Consider the following 21,446-nt stretch of genomic DNA (forward strand, 5'->3'; position numbering starts at 1 on the left):
ATGGTAATCAACCCCGCCGGCATCAACTGTCGCCATTGTGGAGCCCACACGTAGACCAGAATGGGTCAACACCTATTCAATGTCGGCATAGGTATCGCTAAGCCTTACAGTGGCATATCGGGCAGTATTGTTGGGGTACCCGGGAATGCCTACAGACAACCCCCAGCCCCCTCAAACTGAAGTTGGGAAATGGAGGCAGGCAGGCAGAAGCACCCACCCCTCCCTTGGAATTTGCTATTAATATCTGGTCCCTCTACCGGACCTGCACCCAAATTCTGCCGCAAAAAGGAGCAGAATTTCTGGACTTGTGTCCTGCTATTTTGGTAACATTTGCCAGAGCAACAGAATCGAGCAGCCAATGAAATGAAATGAGCACATCTCATTTTTCTTCAGCTTTATTTCATTATCTAACTGGGGTGCAAGTAGAACTAGCTATATACTGTAGTGTAATTGGTATTTTGCTGAAGTAGACAGCACCGTGGCCAGCAAAAGATATGCCAAGTTCCAGCCTTAAACAGGAACAGCTGGAATAATTTGGGAAGTTTAAGGAGGCAATAAGCTATTTAAGATAGAATCCTCTATTTGAAGTCATGCTGTGGTGAGGTTAAGGATTTATAATATTTCTGCTTACAGAATTCTATGCTTTAAACATTCAGTAATGAATTGATATTGCAACTTAAATCATGGCTAATCACTGTCCTTCAAAATACTGTAAGCATGATTTAAACAAAATTCAACACATAAAAGGTTAAGGGCAGCACACCTTCAACAATGTAGAGCAATAGAAATGAAATGGCAATTCAACTAGGTCCAGTATACATCTTCCCCGATCATTGTACAGGAACATTGTACCATTAGAGCAGCTTTCTGTAGATAAGCTCTTAGGACCACGTCATCTCATAGAAAACAACCAGTCCATGTTAAATAATGCAAGTTTAAGGCTATCTTGGTGTTTTGTTCTAGTACCTTTGGGATCGGAGAAATTTTGCAGAACCTTCCCTCAAGACAATGAAGTCCATGATTGTGCCAATTATACTGTATCTGGCTGATGGAAAAATTTGGAGCACCATATTTTCTTATTTATAGTCATTGTACCATGTGACATTTACCCAAACTTTTATATAAATTTCACTGCATCCATTCCATCATTCTTAGTTAGAAGAGCAGGATTCTCTATGGATATTGTAACATGGACACAAGTGAGCCCAAGTGTAGACATCAGCCAAAACTAAAATTTTAAGTTGGGTCTACTAGCTGGAAGCCCAATGGGGAAATACCATCACATTGAAGGTGCTGGACATAGAATATTGTACTCCCAAATTCGGCTAGATAGCTGAACAGCATGCACACAGTTAAGCAAATTCAATTCATACATACAATCTTTTAGTAACTATTGCTTCATAATATTCACTAGCACCAGCTCAGGCTATATCAGATAGAACATATGTTCCATTAAATTAAGCTTCAATTTGCATACAACATACATTTTGTTTTTTTTTCCCTCACTATTGCTATTAAGCAAGTGTATGAGATTAAACAATGCCAATAGTTTAATTCTATTTGGCTTCATTTGAAAAGAGTGTGGCAATAGAATTTTCAACCTGCAAGGTGTGCCTCTCTGCCTTGCATATGGTGCGCAATTTCGGTCCATATTAACTTTACTTCCTGTGTCATGATCGTTAAATCACACGTCAACATTTTATAAAGGTGCCTCTCGCGTCATCATTGTAGGCCATGTGCCACAAGGTGGCATTGGTGCACAAATCATCCAATTCTACCCACCATTTTGTTTCTAACCCAATTTTCAGGGTTTTGTTTAAACCTGCCTTTTGGGGTAGTCGAACTTACCATGATTATAACATACAAATATATGTATTAACTCTTTAATTGCCTTAACAAACTAAGAGCCCATTTCATCTCAGTAACCTTAAACTGACTTTTGGCTTTGTTTTGTAAACTTACGTTTCATATCAATGCAGGCGCACAATGAAATCTGCTGCAGGGGGATCATCTACGAGATCCTGGGAGCAGCAAAACATTATATCCTCCAACTGACCACAAGCAACTCCATTAGATATCTGCATATACACGTGAAAACCTTATGCTGAAATCCAAGTCCTTCCTTAGAAAACTGTAATGGTCGCCGAGAGACAAGTTGTCTATTTAGAGGCCCAGTGTGCCTTGATCCAGAATGGATCTCATTACAGGTTCTTTGAAGAAGTATTTATATGCTAATTCAGTAATCAAAGGCTCAACTGAAGGTGCTGTTTGCAATTGGCATGGTAGATACTTGATTTCGGAAAATCAATTAAGATAGTTACTTTGATGGCTGGAGGGACAGGTGAATGTGTACAGTTTTCAAAGATGGTGGGGGGGGGTGAAGAAATAGATTTCTTTGGTTTCCCTGGTGGTTAGTCCATTAGAAAACTCACTGTAATGTATGATTTAGATTTGGCATCATTGTCACAGAGAAGGCACCAATGTTGCTTTTATGGCTATTTCAATTAAAGCTGATCACCCTCTGTAACTTTGTTTCTACATCAAGGAAAGGACACCCATATGACCCAGGGACTCTAGTCGTCTTTGGTTTACTATTTGGTTCACCAAAGACCATAGGAACTGTGCAAGGGTTCAATCTGTTGTAACTTACAATCTAGAGGCTTTGTTTCCAAGAATTCGCTGAGAGATACTGTAAGAATTTGGAACTGCCAGTGCTTTTGTTTTAGACAGTCCACTCATTTTATATGTGGAATGTAAATTTGGTTATTGTAGTATATTCACATCTTGCATTTTTCTTTGCTTCGGTATATTATTTTGTTTATATATAAATTCAACTGAGTAGATTAGCCTATATGCAATGGTCTGGTGGTTTGTTGTTTTTCCATCTTCTGAGGTGACAGAAGAACAAGGTGGGCATCACTTCCAATAATTGATTTATTACAGTTTGAAGTTAATTGTTAAACCTGGACTATGTTAATCCATACTAAGCAAAAGGTGAAGACACAGGTTTACGTCCATAAGAGACTTAGGCTGCTTATGGAAACGGTAGGGTAGATGGGAACGAGAAGAATGTTGCAAAAATCCCAAACTGCAACAAAAAGATCCTCTGAACTTTGGCAAAGCAGTATGGTATGCTTCTCCTGAACCAATTCAATCTACTGTATTTACCCACCAAACTCAACCTGTTGCATCAATCTTCCTTAGCACCCACACCAATCAAATTTTAAGTAAATAGCTTGCCAATACTATCTCAAACTCCTGTAATTTACTGAGATTTAAATCAATGACTGTTCCAGGCAAAATTCTTTTAGCAACTGTTTTATTTGAGCTACATAAATCAGAGCAGATGATTGTTTATTGGTGCTATGAAAACTATACCTCACAATTTCCAAATGCCACTTAAATTATTATACCTGTACAGACAAGAATTCTACAAAACTGGGACAGTGTATATTGAAGTGTTTTTCTTCCATAGTCAAATAAATATACATGCATGTGTGCACAAGTACAAATGAAATACCTCAGTTTTCTCCACATAACCATCAGTGACTCAACATACAAAAATCATTCAAAACAGGTATTTCTTTTTGACAATGTAGATGAACTTCAGTTATTGAACAATTTTACATAGCAAGTATCCCGGTTACCCCTGCTCTACGGGCTGTTCCCTGGGACGCACACAGAGACAGATATCACCTGCGGCTGGAAGACCATCAACTCGGTGAAGAAGGTCCTTTGGTCTGCTCGAAATCTGCTGGTCTTCCAGCTGAAGGAGCTGTCCATGACCGAGTGTTGCCAACTGGCACACTCCTAGGTCCAGGAGTACGTGCTGCGGGACGCATTCAAGCGAGGTGTGACCTACGCAAAGGCCCTACGGGGAAAGGCCACAATGTAAGGCCGCCCCATCTTGTATTATACAGCATGAATCGTAAAAAATAAAATGTAGTTACAAAAAATAATATTGGGATCGCATTGTGTACGATCTATATGTTACTGTCGGAATTGTGATATTTACATAGAATTTAAAGATACAAACAGTTCAATGATATAAAGTATATTTTGAAATAAAAACAATTGGTACTCATGGAACCATAACCAGGAATGAAATCACCTTCAGGAGGAGAGGAAAATATAGTTGAAAATTGCCTAAAAATTGAACTTACAATGGTATCTACACAATTACATGTCAAGACAGATTCCAGAATGACATTTGCTAAGCAATTCTGGGATAACCTACTAGAACATTACCTTAGCAACAGGGGATAGTCTATTAAAAGATTAGTTTGTATGGCGATGCCTGTTCAGCCTATTTGATCTCATTCTTCCAGAATACCATTTATGTTTTCTCATTAAAGCATCACCTATTTATTTTTAATAAGTCCAATGTCCTGGCCTCAGCTATTCTTTCCAGCTCATATTAAGACATCAACTACTTATCAATTAGATAGTCATTGCTATATGTTGACACTACACGGGTTACTCCAGATGTAGCCATCCCATAATTCATATTAAAGACTACTTATGCATTCTGACTTTCGACACTTCGATCATCTCAGACTCAAAGTGGACAAAGTCAAAACATTCTGGGCTCTGCTAAACTTGATAATGTCAAGTTGCAGGAACTGTAGGTCTTGAATATAAAATCTAAAAGTTATTGCCTTTGCATTTCAAACACATTTTTCCCAACTTGTACAGAATTATATTTTTCCAAAAGGTTTCCTTTTAACAAAGCTTCAATTCCTACAAAGTCTTAATTTGCCTCTGAGTGAGACTAAAACCAGATGTGATATCCCACCCATATGGATAACATTTCTTAAAGCATTAGACAATTTCAAAAGTTAATTTGGCATTAAATGTGTGTTCCAGCATCACAAACACAAAGCAAATTAAAAATGAACATATTCTCATGTTTGATTATTTTAATTTAGCCACACTGCAAAGGAACATGAGCATTCAACTTGTATTTAAAACTCTGCCCAGTGTGAGGTCATGGTTGTGCCACACTGCAAAGGAACATGAGCATTCAACTTGTATTTAAAACTCTGCCCACAGTGTGAGGTCATGGTTGTGCCACCCTGATCTCACTACAGTTTATCACTAAGGTAGCTTGTTTTATTATGTTAAAAAGGCAGTGACAAATGACAATAGCTTCACTGCAAATTTTTGACTAGTGAGATGTTCCACATTCTCCCACACCAAATATACTTTTGTGTTTTCTATTCCATTTTTCTCTCTCATGCTCTTGCCAAAACCTTTTAATAGAATTTGTTCTGTTGCAGTTGCCAGATCGCATCAATCTTCACGGCCCTTCTGAATTTTTATTCCTTTATATCTAGAATTCCATGGGGCTATTGAAATGCCGATCCCAATCCTAGTTATTTTTATTAAAACACTTACTGTCAGACAAATGCTGTCCTTGTACAAACTAATTTCCAAAAAGGCAAGCTCTTTATATAAAACCACCTGGGGTGCCAAGGCTTCATAATATCTCTCAACACCATTAGGCCTTAAAAGTATCCGTACAGTGATCACGGCCTTTCAGCATTTTACTGCTGTAACTTGACATGGGTAACTTGACGCTTTTAAAGTGCCTTAGTCTCAAACTTCCAAACAACAGACCTGAAATTAAAAAATCGCAACGAAGTCTAGTAATTCGGGACAGCAGATGAAGGCTTGACATATCCATGAGATTCCTCTGCCTGCTAATTTAACACAGACATTAACCTGTTAATTTTCTTTTAAAACAGTGGGTACAGGATGGTCATACGAATGTGGTTTTGGCTGTGGATGCCTCCAACAGCAATTTCTAGGCTCAAATATCTAAGTGACTAACACACACTGATCATTATTTTTGCATAATAAGTACATAATAATTATTGTGCTCATCAAGGTGAGGGATGTTGCTATTATTGATCAGAACTCCTGTCTACTTTTCACACCTGGTATCAACGATTGCTCCCAAGGTTATGTATGGTACAGTCTGCAGCACAAAAAGTCTCTTTCCTAATTGACAAATTTCAGGGGAACCAAACAACAATTTAACTACTATCCACATCTCTCGTAAGCTTCAGTCACATCTTTCAATTCACTGTGAGCAACGCCATGGAATTTCCATTAGTATTATGAATGTATGCCAACATCATGCTGATTTATGGGCAGTTTTGTACTGTGCATCTGTGCCTAATGGGATGTGAAGTAAATGATTAACCCCATTTCACTCAGCAGTCTCACAGCTGGTGCAGAGCAAAGACTCATACTATCAGTCCGGACTATCTTAAAATTCATACCCTGGAGGTTAAAAAGACATGTGTCGACTCTGTGCGTCACCCAGAGAACAGAATTCAGAACAAATACGGTAACATAGCTGTAGGTGATTATTGTTTTGCTGAATTATTTTGCATATTGTTCCATGTTACTACTTTTTTAAAAACATTGCCAACAATATTTTGCGATTTTTTTTTAAAACTGTTTCTTCCACTCCTGAAGATGTTGACTCCATGTTGCGGTCTGGTTCCACAGATGCCAGTCAGTGTCCTGTACCTACCACAAGTGGCTATTATTCGTGCATGAGCCCAACAGTGAGTGTTGACAGGCTAAGCAATTGAAGGGAGCATCACAGAGAGGCCATTTCTGTCCTCACCTGACATCCACACAAATGAACTTCCATCAGGTCAGTGGATAGCACTGAGGGGTGTGAACCCTGGCTGATTTTCCCCTTCCTAACCCATGGGCACTGAGATCAGTTGGACCTGTTCCCCTCGCCAAGATCATACCTAGGACCTTCCTGACCTGTATGGCTCAGCTACCAAACGTATAAACTTTCTGATCTACTGGAGGAGCCTAGTCCACAAATAGTTTAAATTGTTAGCTCAACCCACAGGCCCTGACAGGCTTTTACCAGAGGCAACAGGGGATGGTCTAGGTCAAGGAATGACAGCAGGTTTTGGCTTTCAGGCTAAACCCACACCACATATTCAAACATTTATTGAAAAGGAGCAGTATTAGGAACACACCAGCATGTTGACATTATGTCATTGTACCCTTGTTGCCTAGATACATTAAGATTTCAGGCTTATGTGCTACTGCTGAGTTCAAATAACCTAAAAATTATCAAGTCCCTTGTTGCGTACTCAAAATGTGCTTATAGATATGCTAAAAGCAGTACATTAAACTTAGTCCAAAGCCAACCACTCAAAGAGACTATAAAAAAAGTGTTAGTGCATTCAAACCCACCGCTGCAGATGTCACATGGAAATTACTGAGACCAGTCCACATGTTGAAGCAGGTTTTAGTTTCATTTTCAATTGCAGCCTACCTCGGCCAAGATGAAGGCCAAATGCCTGTTTAAAATATTAACTTCATTGATAAGTGTTCAAAATAGATATCCCAAACTCATTGATTTTAACCTCACACTGCATCATGACTTATGAAACTCCATTCAATCATTTCATTCAAAAAAAAAAGTGCTCCAGGATATTTCAGTTCAAAAGAAAGTCATGAAATTTACAACTTGGAACCAATTTACTGGGCCGGATGCCATTGGCTGCTACATTCAACCTTTCACCAGCAGGCATCCAAATTTCACCTCAAAAGGTTTAACACGCTGCTGCTTTGTTACTTATGACAGAAAGTATGTTGTACGAAACTTATCCATTGCCATGTAAGGGAAAAAGAACAAATGTGGACCGACACTTTGAGGTAAGTCATCAATCTGTGCACTTTCATTCTTATGGTTAATGGGTCCCTTATTAAAACTGTTAAACGCATCAGAATGCTGAATCTAAACATTATCCACAGATTATATTAATCTACATATTAAATTTGTACCATCCCCTTACCATTTGAAACATTCCACCAGGTGATATAAGCAGCTAAATAGGTAATGCAAGGATTATAGTAAATTACAATGTGGTCAATTTATGACATTAGTAGAACAGTGAACTGAGAACTGGGACAAATGAATACAAATTTGGCAATGAAACTGAAGGTGTCTGTTGAGGATCTTGAACAGTCAAGCATTACAAATTTAAGATGTCCTCCTGCACACAACTGTATGAAGTTTGTTGGGAAACTAATTGGATTGCTTGGGGGGTGGGGGGGGGGGGGGAGAAGAGGGGGTGCAGAAAACCACTACTGTCTAAGTGAAAGAACAAAAAACTTTTTAAAAATGTATATGAATATTACACTTAAAATGGATCAGCAATTGCTTAAAAAACTCTCTTAAGTGGCTACTTGTACAGCAACCTTAAAAAGACCATAGTGGTAGTAGTACAATTTTCCCAATAGTTATGATATGGTCTAAAATTTAAGCTAGCTATACATTAGACATCAAATGGAAATTGTGGATGGCCTAGAGAAGTTTTCAAGCTCAAGGGCCTATAAAAAAGTGACCTCAGTAACTGTGGACAAGCTAAATCTCAAATACAACACTGAGCATCAAGAGCAAAGTGGTGCACACTTGCTGCTTTTATTTTACAATTATTAAAAACCCACTCAAGTTAGTTACGTGGATTTTCACTGGAACAAGAAACCAACCAACTAAATTAAGTCAAAAGCCCATTTTTTTCTGGTGCATGTCCGAGCACTGTACAGAAAAGCTACCTTATTACTGCTGCCAATTTGCCAAAGGTTTCTCCAGAAGAACATTCAAGCGCTTGGTGTTAATGACATTTCAAATTTGAACGCCATAAGCCTGATAATGCTCACAAATACCTGCACAAATAGCAGAGAAAAGTAAAGTGCCCCCAGCTTAAACTAAGAGTGGCTTTCAAGACTTCTTAGATCCCGCCAAATTTATGATTTATGTAAAGCCAGCCATGATAAATTAAACTGGGTCTGAAATTCATAGCACAGTGGTGGATTACTGCTCCTTAATTCACAAACCTTCAAAGCTCACTCAACTGAGCGATGTGACTTTGTACGTGAATGAAATACTGCATTCAGTGAAGCACTGTAAAATAGGGTCATGGTTTTTATATTGAAAAAATGATTTTAAAAGGCTCCAGTTTTCTCCAAAATGCTGGAGATAATATTTCCAATATTATGCTCTTTTCTCTCAAACTGTTAGAAAGTTATTAACTTCCAGCTAACGATTCTCTTAGCCCATAACAGTATTACCACAGACAGAACTATACACCATCCTCAATGGTATGCAATTGCAAGTGCTGTGTAATCTGTATCACAGTATGTATTCTGTGTTGTCGCATGATGCAAGAAAGCGTGTAAATTATGTACAACTTTTTTCTAGTGACAGGTTGCTTGAGCAGGTCACTCAGCTTAGGAAGGATCAGTGTATTCACTCCTGCATAAAGTCATCTTAAAGCAATGGTACAATGTCTTACTCATGTAAGTGAGTGTGAAAAATCAATCCCAGATTTGCACGCTGAGTTTACCAACTTTATTTGGAGCATTACACATTCTGAACTGTGTCAGGACTCCAACTTGACCTGATCCAGCATTGTCTAAGATCTGAAAGAATTCAGAGCACAGATCTTAAGGGTACAGGCTTCATATCCAAACCCCCCATATAAGGAAAATTAAAGCAGAGTTTTTAAAATCGACAAAAACATTAGCTCATGGATTCTGGCATAAATCAAAAATAAGAAGCCATTAGGAACAAAAATAGATGGGCTGTTACTGAAAGCAATATGAACTTCCAGGAAGATGCAGGACAAACACTGACTCAGGGCCAGTATTTTTAATTGATCAGCAGATATTTTATAGGAGGACAGGAGTGTCAACCCAAAGCTCAGAATCAGGAGTCATCAGAATTCTAAACCACTGTCTAACAAAACAAAATTAATCATGACTTCTCGCCTTTCAGCATTAGCACAAAATTACACACCCAGACCTTTAAATATACACCTTCAAGGCCATGAATACAGATGGAGATTTGCCAAACCCCATGTTTACTTATATCTTCAGAATGAATGGAATGTTTATTATGCAGTAGCTGGTGTAGAGCAGTTGAGCATGCTCAAGCAGACAAAAATAGATAATTACTATATTTACCAATGCAATTATTTTAGGTTACATTGGGGTAGGTTTTGACTTTGAGAGAGTGTAAAACGGGTGATAGCACATCGGCAGCCCGTTTTATATCTCAATGTTAAAAAAATGAGGAGAGATGTAAAATGGGCTGCCAATTTGCAATTACCCATTTTACACTATCACACAAAGTCAGAATCTATCCCATTGCTTTCAAAAGGAGTTGTACTTTTTTAAAAAAAGTATCTTTCATTCCTTGTACCTATCCCCTCCTCAATTTTCTCCAATCATCTCCTGAATGCACCAGCTCCCCTCTAATGCCTCATTAACGTGGATATTCTTGATGAGAGAGCCTGGTCAGTAAGTGTCAGCAGGAGACAACTGGGGGAAGGGAACTAGAAGAAAAAGGGTACAGTTCTTTTTTTAAAAATATATAAAGTAGAACTCCATGGGGAGGAATGTAACCTAAAATAATTACATTAGTAAATATAGCTATTTTGCTCCTCAATAATCATATTTCTTAATAAAGCTGATTTTTAGTTTTTAGTCTGAGCTAGATCAGGCCACATAGTGTTTTCCATAAGCTCATATTGATCTGGAGCACTTAATGGGTATGCTGACAACATTGTGCAGGAGTTAGACTATCCACAGGCAGAGGACCTGCTGCACTAACTCTGAGCATAGCAAAGGCACACGAAGCAGCAAGTCACCCAGAGGACTGCTGACAAATAAAACATAGAGGAGGTGTTAGGCGCAACATTCATTTGACAACAAAGGAACATGATACATGTCCAAGTCAGGATGGTGCATTACTCGAGGGGTATTTGGAGGTGATGGTCCGCTTACGACTTAGCTGGTCTTATCATTCTTGGTGGTATAGGGCGCATGGGGAGGGAGGTACTGTTTAAGTAGTTGGTGAGTTGCTGCAGTATATCCTGTAGATTGTACATACTGCAGCCACAGTGTGGCTGTGATGGAGGGGCTGGATATTGAGTCCAGTGGAATAAATGAACTGCTGAGTCCAGGATGCTATTGAGCTTCTCGAGTGATGCTGATTTTGCACGGTTTGAGCGAGTACCTTGCGAGTGGGACCAACAAGTTACCACCTTCCCATGAGGAAGTCACTGACAGACAAACATCTGTCCTGTTTTAGTTCATAAGAATCTCTACATCATATATTTTTATAAACATTTCTAGCTATGCCTAGTATTTTAATAATTTAAAATATCTTCTGTAACTGCTTTCTGGAGGGAGATTTCTGTTGCTTGTGTTTGACAGTGAAGTGTGAAAGAGAGAGGAAGGGGAGGGAGAAGAAGTCAGTCTGTCTTTTGTTTATGTCTTTGTCATTTATCAGGTCCAAATGGGTTGACCAGACACCTCAAGCATGTGATACATTAACACATGAGGCTGCCTCTACCAGCAGAGGTGCTATTTTTTCCCTTAATAATTGAGACATCAAAAACAAGCAAGCCAGATGCACACTGTCAGAATTAGCATCTCCTGGTTAAAGCAGATGCCAGGTGTCATTGCCAAACAACATCCTATGCAACCCTTCTCCTGGCATTGTATCTTTGTTCTGATGTTAATGTTTTTTTAAAAAGGCAGAAGCCATGTGAATCTGGCTAAATATTGAAAACTTTCCCTAGTTCTTTAGTTCAGTTCAAACAGTTCCATTGCATAATGAGGCAAGACTCTAAGCATAACAGTGGGCATTTACGTTAAAAGCACCTCAAAGAACCTGTGTTATTTTAGTTCAAGAAGAACAGTTTTAAAGCATGTTGAAAGTTAATTAATGTGGTGCTTTCTAAACTGATCTATTTTTGTTTCCATATAATTTTACTTTTTAATAAACCAGATTCATCATTTTTGGCCAGAGCTCTGCATCTGGCCACGTTGTAATTTCCATCAGTTTGGAGCGATCTGGAGCAGGCAGTGGAAAAGCTGTATTATTTGTGATAAATACGCCAACTGCAGACGGGCCCTGCAGCAACATCATCTGGACATTGTGTGCATAAAGTCAAGCTTCAATTCATAGGAAGCACAGCCTTGACTATGGAGGCTGACTTTTGTGTTGAAGGCGAGTAAAAAGTATTGAGAAGACGACTGAATTGTAACAATTATGTGCATACATAAACTCTTTAGGATGCTCAGACTGTTAATTTAAAGTCGGTAATTAAACTGTTAACATAGAACTCTTTTTTTTCTGTTCCACGATTCTGTGGGTGTGATGCAAACCTTACCTGCAGATTGAAGAACCTGCTGTAGCGCCTGTAGATGACCTCTGTGGAACCACTGGACCATGTGACTTGGATGATGTAAACCTGAAAGAAAATGAAAATGATCAGGAAAGAATCCACCACAGTGAGATCATGTGATTTGCTGCTATTACCCCCACCACCACCATCCCAGCCAAATACCAAATCTGTTTATTATGCTTCACCATGTATACTGCATGAATCAAATTATGAACAAAACCCCACTTAAAATGGATTTGCCTTCCATGCGGTGAGAGTAGACAGGTGACCTGCTCCAGGCCTTTGATAATGACATTTGCTGGCTACTTGAGTAGAAAGAGTGTCCCAGTCCCCAACATGTGAACAAGCATGGCCTTTATATGATATCTCTTACTGGTGGACCAAGATCTGGAACTCAGAATGGGTCCAATTTTACCAGTTCCCCACCGTAACACGAGCAAGGGACCAACAGAACTCTTCAGGAAACACCAGCGACCCATTTGCGGCAAGTCTCCACCATTTCTGGGAGTTTCTGACTTGTTTTGTAAAAGGTGTAACCTCTGCCCACCCCTTAAAATGCAGCTTTCAGGGGACGCAAAGCCAGAGGCAGGCACTCCCTGTGCCAGATATTGCCGGTCCACTGGCTCAGTTGAGACCAGTGTATCTCTGCAGGCTCGTATGCAGAGTGAGTTGAGATGTACCAACCTTCTGATCGGCAAAAGTGGGGGCCAGGCGAGGGAAGATGGACCTTTCAGATCTGCAGCAGCTGTAATTTGAGCCTTGGACATCGGAACCTTCTGGCTACCAATAGAGATCAGCAGCCAGAAGGTCCCGATTCCATCTAAAATTCCTGGGGGGGGGGGGGGGGGGGGGAGAAATGTAGAAATGACAAACAACAACAACTACTTGCATTTATATAGCGCCTTTAACACAGTAAAAAGTGCCAAGGTGCTACGCAGGAGTGTTAACAGACAAAATCTGACATGGAGCCACATAAGGATATATTAGAACAGGTGACTAAAAGGCTTGGTCAAAGAGGTAGGTTTTAAGGAGCATCTTAAAAAGGAGGAGAGATAGAGAGGGAATTCCAGGGCTAATGGCCTAGGCAGCTGAAGGCACGGCCGCCAATAATGGAGCAACTAAAATCGGGGATGCGCAAGAGGCAAGAATTGGAGGAGCACAGAGATCGTAGAGGGTTACAGAGATATGAAGGAGCTAGGCCTTGGAAGGATTTGAAGGATGAGAATTTTAAAATTGAGGTGTTGTCAGACCAGAAGCCAATGTAGGTTAGCGAGCACAGAGGTGATGGGAGAACTGGACTTGGTGTGAGTTAGGATACAGGCAGCAGAGTTTTGGATGAACTCAAATTTACGGAGGGTGCCAGGTGGGAGGCTGGTCAGGACAGCATTGCAATAGCCAAGTCTAGAAGTAACAAATGCATGAATGAGGGTTTCGGCAGATGAGCTGAGGCAGGGGCGGAGACGGGTGATGTTACAGAGGTGGAAGTAGGTGCGCGTGGCGATGGAACGGATATGTGGTCAGAAGCTCAATTTAGGGTCAAACAAGATGCCACAGTTGCAAACAGTCTGGTTCAGCCTGAGACAGTGGCCAGAGAGAGGGATGGAATCAGTGGCTAGGGAATGGAATTTGTGGTGGGGAACAAAAACAGTGGCTTCAGCCTTCCCAGTATTTAGTTAGAGGAATTTCTGCTCATCCAATACCAGATGTCGGACAAGCAGCATAATAATTCAGAGGCAGTGGAGGGGTCGAGAGAGGTTGTGATGGTGGTGAGGTAAAGCTGGGTGTTGTCAGCATACAATCCTAAGTTGCAGTCTCCAGCCTGCAATGGGACCACCATATAGACCCTCCGATCTGGCCACAGCATCATGTTTTTCAAGCACTCCTGCCCTGAAGTAGCCAGCAAGCCAATAAACATGAAGATGAAGTGGGAGGGCAGAGATGCCCCCCTACCCCATCCGTCTGGAATGTGCCTACTGCAGGTGCAGGCCAAGCTCTGGTCCCAAAAAATCCTTGGAAATCCTGGGACTACGTAAAAGGGTTAGAGACCAGCCGATCTGGGTCTTCATCCCTTTTTGTTGACATTTGCACCCAGAAAACTGGGCATTCCACAAGAGCAACGGCCAGGAACATCTACCCTTCATGGTTCCGATCACAGCCTCTACTTTGTACATCTGCACAGCAGTTTAATCAGCGTACTCATCACAACACAATGTATTAATGTTTTTTTTAAAAAGAGCTTTGAAGGAAAAGTGTGATTGAGTGAGAGTGAAAAAAATGTGCTTATCCTGACTCAAAGCAACCTAACTTTACCTCTGACACATGGATAAATGAGTGGATTAAAAGAGACAGTGCTTGTATGTCAATTGGTCACCCCTTGAACACACACTTATCCTAAAACCAAGAAATTTGTTAAAAGATCCCATTAACCGAGAATGTAAACAATAACCGTGACAAATTGTTGGCATGATTATTATCAGAGGAAATATTTAAACTTGAGTAAATCCAGTAAGCAGGTTTACTGACACATAGCTCCGAAGTTTGACTACAAACATCCTGTTCCTGTATATTTCCTACTAGTACTAGTCCTGGTAGGTTTACAAGTATCAGCCATTGGTCATTCTTTCATTACTCTTATTAGGTGCCCTGAAACATCTGTGGCACACATGTTGTGAACTGCAGACTGTTGGGTACTTAGCAATGCATCTCAGAAAGAAGCTTTGTGAATTAAAGCATACAGTGGCATGGCAGAACAGACAGTGAATTTCATTACTGAGAGTACATCAGTAGATTAAAGAGTTAAAACTAATGGTTAAAACATCAACTGCTGTAACTGATGATCATCCAGGTCTTAATAATCAATTGTTTATATCAATTCTCAGTTTTAAATTCAAATCAAGCTCAATAACGTCTGATGGACATCCTGCATGTGGTGATTTTACAAATCTCCATGGAACTGACAAAACAGGATAGTCTGAGCAAAAAGACTGTCTCACCCTCAGCAATCACGGGGTCACTGAAACCAGAAAACTTGAAGGAGTTTTAAAACCACTGCCACATCCTTTCAGCTTCCAGTAAAGGAGGTAATGACCCCTGTGTTGCAATTAGGTGGTCTGGAAAAAGATGAACCCATGACAGACTCCGTCAACAGCTCCCACTGAGTAACACGAGAGTAATGGAGAGCATCTGTTGGCCAGCAGCCAATTCTCTGTGCTGTGACCAGATGATTTTTTTTGGGGGTGGGAAAAAAAAGAGAAGAGACTGGGTCACACAAAAGAACATCCTGCCACATACAAAGACTGTTGACAAGGTGCAAAAAGCAGCATGCTTATACAGGTGTCTCTGGGTGAGAGAAGGAAATTGGAGTCACACTGCAGGCTCAATGAAACTACTGTATCTCTTCCACACCATTTTCTTTCTAATTTTATAGGTGAGGGATGTTAGTGCTGGAAACTGGAATGCTTTGAGCACCAACCAAGCGGTTTTCAGACTTCTGGCATGCGGTGAGCGTGCATTTGAAAATGGAGGGTAGCAGGCTGGCGATTTTCCAATACATTCTCGCAGCATGTAAGGTACCTCATCGTGTGCAAGGGCCCTTAAATTTACCCTCAAGTGTAAAAATCAAGCACTCCCAAAACAGGCAGAGCACAGCAAAATGCAGACTGAAGCACCTTCTACTTTTGTCCAAAAATCATGGCTTAATCCTTATCTCAGTAAAGTACCCCCCAATGCAGTATGAATGTGTCACAATCCCACACCAGGCATCCTCATCGCTTGATTAAAATTGCCACCTCTCGGCTTAGACAAGCCAGACTCGATGCACTTAAGAACCCTATAGCCAGTAGAAAGGGCTTTTCACCTAGCTGTGTGGGCCGGATTCAAATCGAGACCTGGAATTCAAAGGACACACTGCAACGCCCAGTCAATATTCACTTATGAGGTTGGATAGATTGAGGTCATCCAGATGTAGTATATGTAAGTACAGGTTCATGGTGAACCCAGGATAGTCATTGGTGAAAGGATCCCAGCAAATGTGATACCAAGCTTCTATTTATGGAACCCAGGATACTCAAATGGCTCCCATCTTTCCTATTTTTAAGTCACTTTTCACACTCTGTACTTCAGCTAAGGGGGAAAACAAGCAGCCAGCTCTCAGGCCTCTAGCAATGCTGCTCTTGACCTGGTTTCTGGAAAATACATGGATACGGTCCAGAGAAACTTTGATTTTGCTCCATCCCATTTAGGCAGAAACCAGCATATGCTCAGTGTTTTCCCAATAAAATCAGGAACATACCATGAACCTGCCAATAGGTTGTACAGCACCTTGGAGAACCAATGTGCACCCAAGATGCTGTAACAGGGTGAATGGTCAGGAAATCACAGGCAGTTTGTGCACAAATTTCCAATTTATGCTGTCAACAGGCAAGACTCCCAGCCAGCAGCACAAACTTGTAAAACTATTGCTAGGAAAGGTAATAATAGCACAGATGACCCCCAATGACATAGAATTATTTCAATTAGTTGTGAACAAACTCTACATGTGGTTCTTGACATTATTTATTCTGCAGATACCACTTGAACATTAAATAGTTTCATTTCTTAATGGATGCCATGCTATTATTTTACCAGCACTGGAAAGACCATTCTGCAAAAAGAGTGCACACTTCTCTCGGATAGCATGTTAGCTTATTAAAACAGGAAAGCTTTAGTTGGCATCCAGAGGCTACGCGCAAAGGCGAATTATAGGTTTTCAGTCTTTTCAAACAGTTCAGAAAGGTTCACGGCATTTAAATGAGAATATCTACAAAAATAAATAATGTAACCAGCAACTTTATAAGAATTAGGAGAAATTAGTCACTGACATTCACAGAATATTCAATTTTATCAAATTTACTCATACACAAATAGAATCCATGTATTTCTCTATTTCAATAAAAATCTTCACAGTGGCTAGCTCTGGCTATTCTACATCCATCTGTATATTTACAAAGACAGACCCCTACGTAGAAGGCAATAAAAACATCCGTGCTTTTGGAGAACTGAAAAAAAAAATCAAATTTTCCTGTAAATAACGCTCAATTTTCCCATTAACTTTAATTTGGCATTAAACATGGTTGTTGTTTTATAGTTGTGGTGTTATAATTGGACAACAACACTTTAATTACCTCAAAAATATTCCTTCCAGTGAACCTGCTGCTGAATAGAGAACAAAAAACCTGTTAACTTTAACCAACTGCCACTTCCTGGGGCCCACCACCACCTTCCCCTTGGCGACCCCGGAAAGCAGCAATGATACAGGGTGATGAAAGTGACCCAGGCCCTTCCCCTATTTACATGTGGCAGGCAGGGAAGGGTAGCAGCAGTCCCAGCTGGGGTGGGGAGGGGTCAGAGAGTAAGACAGCAGTAGGCTTTACCTTCCTAATGTCCTTCAATCTCTGCCGCAATCCCACCCCTAGCAGGCAGGATTATCTAGGAGAACCCGGCATTAGTCTTAACTCCACACGTGCAATGTCACTGGAAATCAACTAGTTATATCTAAATGTACTAACTTCAATCCACTGATAGCTGCTCACTATAGATAAGTTTACTAACCTAAGCCATACAGTAAAAGAAGGTCCCAACTTTGATCCCTGTTCTGCATTAAACTAGCTGCTCTGAGCCAAGGCAGGAGGGAAACTACAAATCCCTCGCCTCACACCAAAAAAAATGCATTACGTCCTCCACTTACACCCACTTTTATTGGATCTTCCGAGCTGCCAGCCTTAATGAACCCTGCAAGTTTACTGTAGGGTTGCCTCCAGCTGCACAAGGCCCATGTGTCAGGAGCTGTGTGCCATAGCACCCCAGTGAACCCAATATAAATAGCAGCTTTAATTGCATCAATTTAACTAAGAATTTTTCAATTTGAAATATAACAAAATTAACATACAGGCAATTGGTTCAGCTAATTTATCCAGGATCCTCAAATAGAGAGAACCCTTCCAATGCTTTAACAATCATAATCTATTTTTTACATAATTACTATTCTCCCACTCCCACCCAGCAACTTATCACAGCACTGTCAGTCTCCACTCCCCCAATAAAACTAACTTCCCTACAGCAATTGTTTTACTGGAGGTCCTGCCAAGTTTTTGCTGGTGAGGTTGATCAAAAAATCTGGAAATGTCACTGCTAAGAGGTAGGGTAAGTACTCACCTGGCAACCTCAGTAAATCTTTCATATAAAATAATCAGTGTGTGGGTACTCCAAAATGGCAAATGTTTTTACGGGGGGGTGGATGCAATTATTGGGTAAAACAATAAAAAGTAGTATTTTACATCTTAACTGAAGGTGATCAATCTTCCGAAAAAAAATACCAGAGCATACAATTCTCTTACCCTTCGTGTATAACTTGCTTTTTGTGTTAGATATATGCTTGATTTCAACACATTGGTAGATTATTGGAAAACTGATGATTAACAATACTTTCTGAAGACTCCTGCAAGTAAATCACCCCCTTCTAAAAATTCAAAAATGTTTTAAAAATACAATTTTCATAAAGTGTGTTATAAAAGATTTTAGTCCAGAATCCCTCCTCCTTTCACCCCAGTGGCTCAGTGAGTAAATGCACTTGACATGACACTGAGACATGCAGCCCAGATTTAACTGTTAGTCTGTGTTGAGTTCAGCTGAAGCATACAATTGGTCTCAGCTATCCAGCAATCCCTGCTGGAAAGAGAGGGAGTCTACAAATGAGAACAGGATCAGGCAAGCCTGTGATGGCCTTCCTAGTTGAATAACCTACTGATACTCAATAGTCAGGCTCATAAATGAAGAATGACCATTTGGAAAGCTATAGACTGCCTTGGAACTGTTAACCAGCATAAACTGCTGCCTTCAGCACAAAAGCATTAAGAGGAGAATGTCAGGGAATGCTAAATACATAATTTAATGTAGAATAGGCAATTCATTCCCACCTGCAAGTTATCTCTAGGAACACACTGTGCATTCTACATCAAGGTAAAACCCACACATCTCTCAATACATACTTCAAAGCTTCATTTTTTTAAAACTATTTTTTATAGTTTTGAAGTCATGTTGAGTGGTACTGTGAAAAGATGATGTAAAGTTTCTTTTTTAAAAAAAAGTCACAAATGAAATATCCTTATTAGTAAAGTTTTACTTGTGATTACCAGTTCCTGCATTAACACTACAGTTGAGGCAGAGGCTCATATAAAGTAGAAGCTGCTGGCAATATTTCAGAGTGAAATTAAACAGTGGGACCCACCCAGGATCATAATTGAATCAGAGACCTGAATTTACATTGGAACATACATGTACCTCTGTTTTAATATGCTTATGTGAGCCATCGATCTAGCTTCATAAGTCCAATGGCATGGCAGTAGCCATGAAAAACTGCCAAGTGGCACATTTCCTTTTTACGTTGGTCGATGTTGCTGTAACATTACTGCAGGGCTGAAAGGAAACATTTCAAGCCTGAAAGGCTTTGTTACTACAAACCTCATCTCATCCATCCGAGGTTACTTGTTCGAGTTTATGAAACCTACACTTTAAACGCTGTGGCTTGAAAAATCATCCCCAGTAGATTATTTTAGCTGTGTACACACATTAGGCGATTATCGTAAATAGCCCAACGAGTTAGAGAGAAAGCTAAATCAGGTTGTCATAACAATTACAAAATCCAGAGAACAAATAATTTCTTTCGAATTGATGGTTAAACTGAATCAGCATCAGTTTAATCCGTACAACTGAACCGGCAGCACGCTGATATTTCAAACTATCAAGTTAAATCTTAAAACAATCGCCAACCACAAGTTGCATTTCCCAAACTAACTAGATGTTCGCAGAGCACTCAATAACAATGTTCTCCCCGCTCTAAAGAACAGCAACAGCGACGGTTCTTTATTCTAAATTAGTCCAGAAACTGCAGCCTCACATACATAATGCTTATTCGGGATCCGTCTTTTCTGAACGTCCTGCACCTTCACGTCTACAATAGATTGCCGAGGCATGATCCGACCCGTCCCGAAACCTCACAGGGAAAAATGAGATTCACAGCCGGCTGCAATCGGTGCTGCACTTCGGCGATGCCTCATCCGCCGGGCTCAGTTACTGACCCCGATCCTCCTGCACTCTCCAGTCCCTGGTGCCATCAGCTTTACTTGTTTTGTTTCCACTCAAGTCCGACTATAAGCTTTCCCAGAGAATCCGAGGCACAGGGAGATAGAGTCCGCCCAATTTCAGACCACTAACCCAGCCCATCTAATCATTAAAGGGGCCCATACCAACTGCGGCTTGCTTTAATCTCATCACTTTTTCCCCCCCTTAAAGCAATCACTAATAAAGTCCTCTTTTATATATATATATGTCATCACAAATTATAAGCCTAAAAAAACTCTGCCAAAATCATTAGCTAATTGCACTGCTGTTTCGAGCGTTGCCAAATCTGGTTGGACATATGCCTGGAGGTTTCATCACATGACCTCCTGCCTCCAAAGTCCCTCCCAGTCAAACATCCCTTTGTCCCATCTCCAATGTTTTATAACTAATAAATGAAAACATTCAAAGAAAATGAAAAAAAACACCTGCTTTCACCTGACGTGAATCGGAAGTACCTCAAGTATCTCAATGAGATACATTGCCCCTTTAAGTTACCAAATATTTTACTTTTACCAAATTAATACTTCACAGGCCCCCTTTTGTTCTGCCCTAATATACATACTGACCATGGACTACTCCTCAGAATCAGTTTCTTTCTTGGACACACGAATCTCCATCAAAGACGGGCACCTCAGCACCTCACTCTACCGCAAGCCCACGGACAACCTCACGATGCTCCACTTTTCCAGCTTCCACCCTAACCACGTCAAAGAGGCCATCCCCTATGGACAGGCCCTGCGAATACACAGGGTCTGCTCAGACGAGGAGGAACGCGATGGACACCTACAGACGCTGAAAGACGCCCTAGTAAGAACGGGATATGACGCTCGACTCATCGATCGACAGTTCCGACGGGCCACAGCAAAAAATCGCATAGACCTCCTCAGGAGACTAACACGGGACGCAACCAACAGAGTACCCTTTGTCGTCCAGTACTTCCCCGGAGCGGAGAAACTACGCCATGTTCTCCGCAGCCTTCAACATGTCATCAATGAGGACAAACACCTCGCTATGGCCATCCCCACACCTCCACTACTCGCCTTTAAA

At 40.6% G+C, this 21,446-nt stretch overlaps 1 protein-coding gene across 2 annotated transcripts in view; it reads right to left on the reverse strand.

The window, feature by feature from the left end:
* The window catches only part of sh3pxd2b (SH3 and PX domains 2B), a 270,163-nt gene extending 249,716 nt beyond the window's left edge, over positions 1–20,447 (reverse strand). For both annotated transcript variants that reach the window (XM_067996413.1, XM_067996411.1), the window contains exons 1-2: positions 20,180–20,447; positions 12,228–12,308 (exon numbers count right to left, since the gene is read on the reverse strand). In XM_067996413.1, the coding sequence (XP_067852514.1) occupies positions 12,228–12,308; positions 20,180–20,251 (153 nt within the window). In that variant the 5' untranslated portion in view covers positions 20,252–20,447. The remainder of the gene's footprint in view (positions 1–12,227; positions 12,309–20,179) is intronic.
* Between the last annotated feature and the right edge of the window lie 999 nt (positions 20,448–21,446).

Source organism: Heptranchias perlo, chromosome 14, assembly GCF_035084215.1.
Source record: "Heptranchias perlo isolate sHepPer1 chromosome 14, sHepPer1.hap1, whole genome shotgun sequence".
NCBI classification, from domain to species: Eukaryota; Metazoa; Chordata; class Chondrichthyes; order Hexanchiformes; family Hexanchidae; genus Heptranchias; species Heptranchias perlo.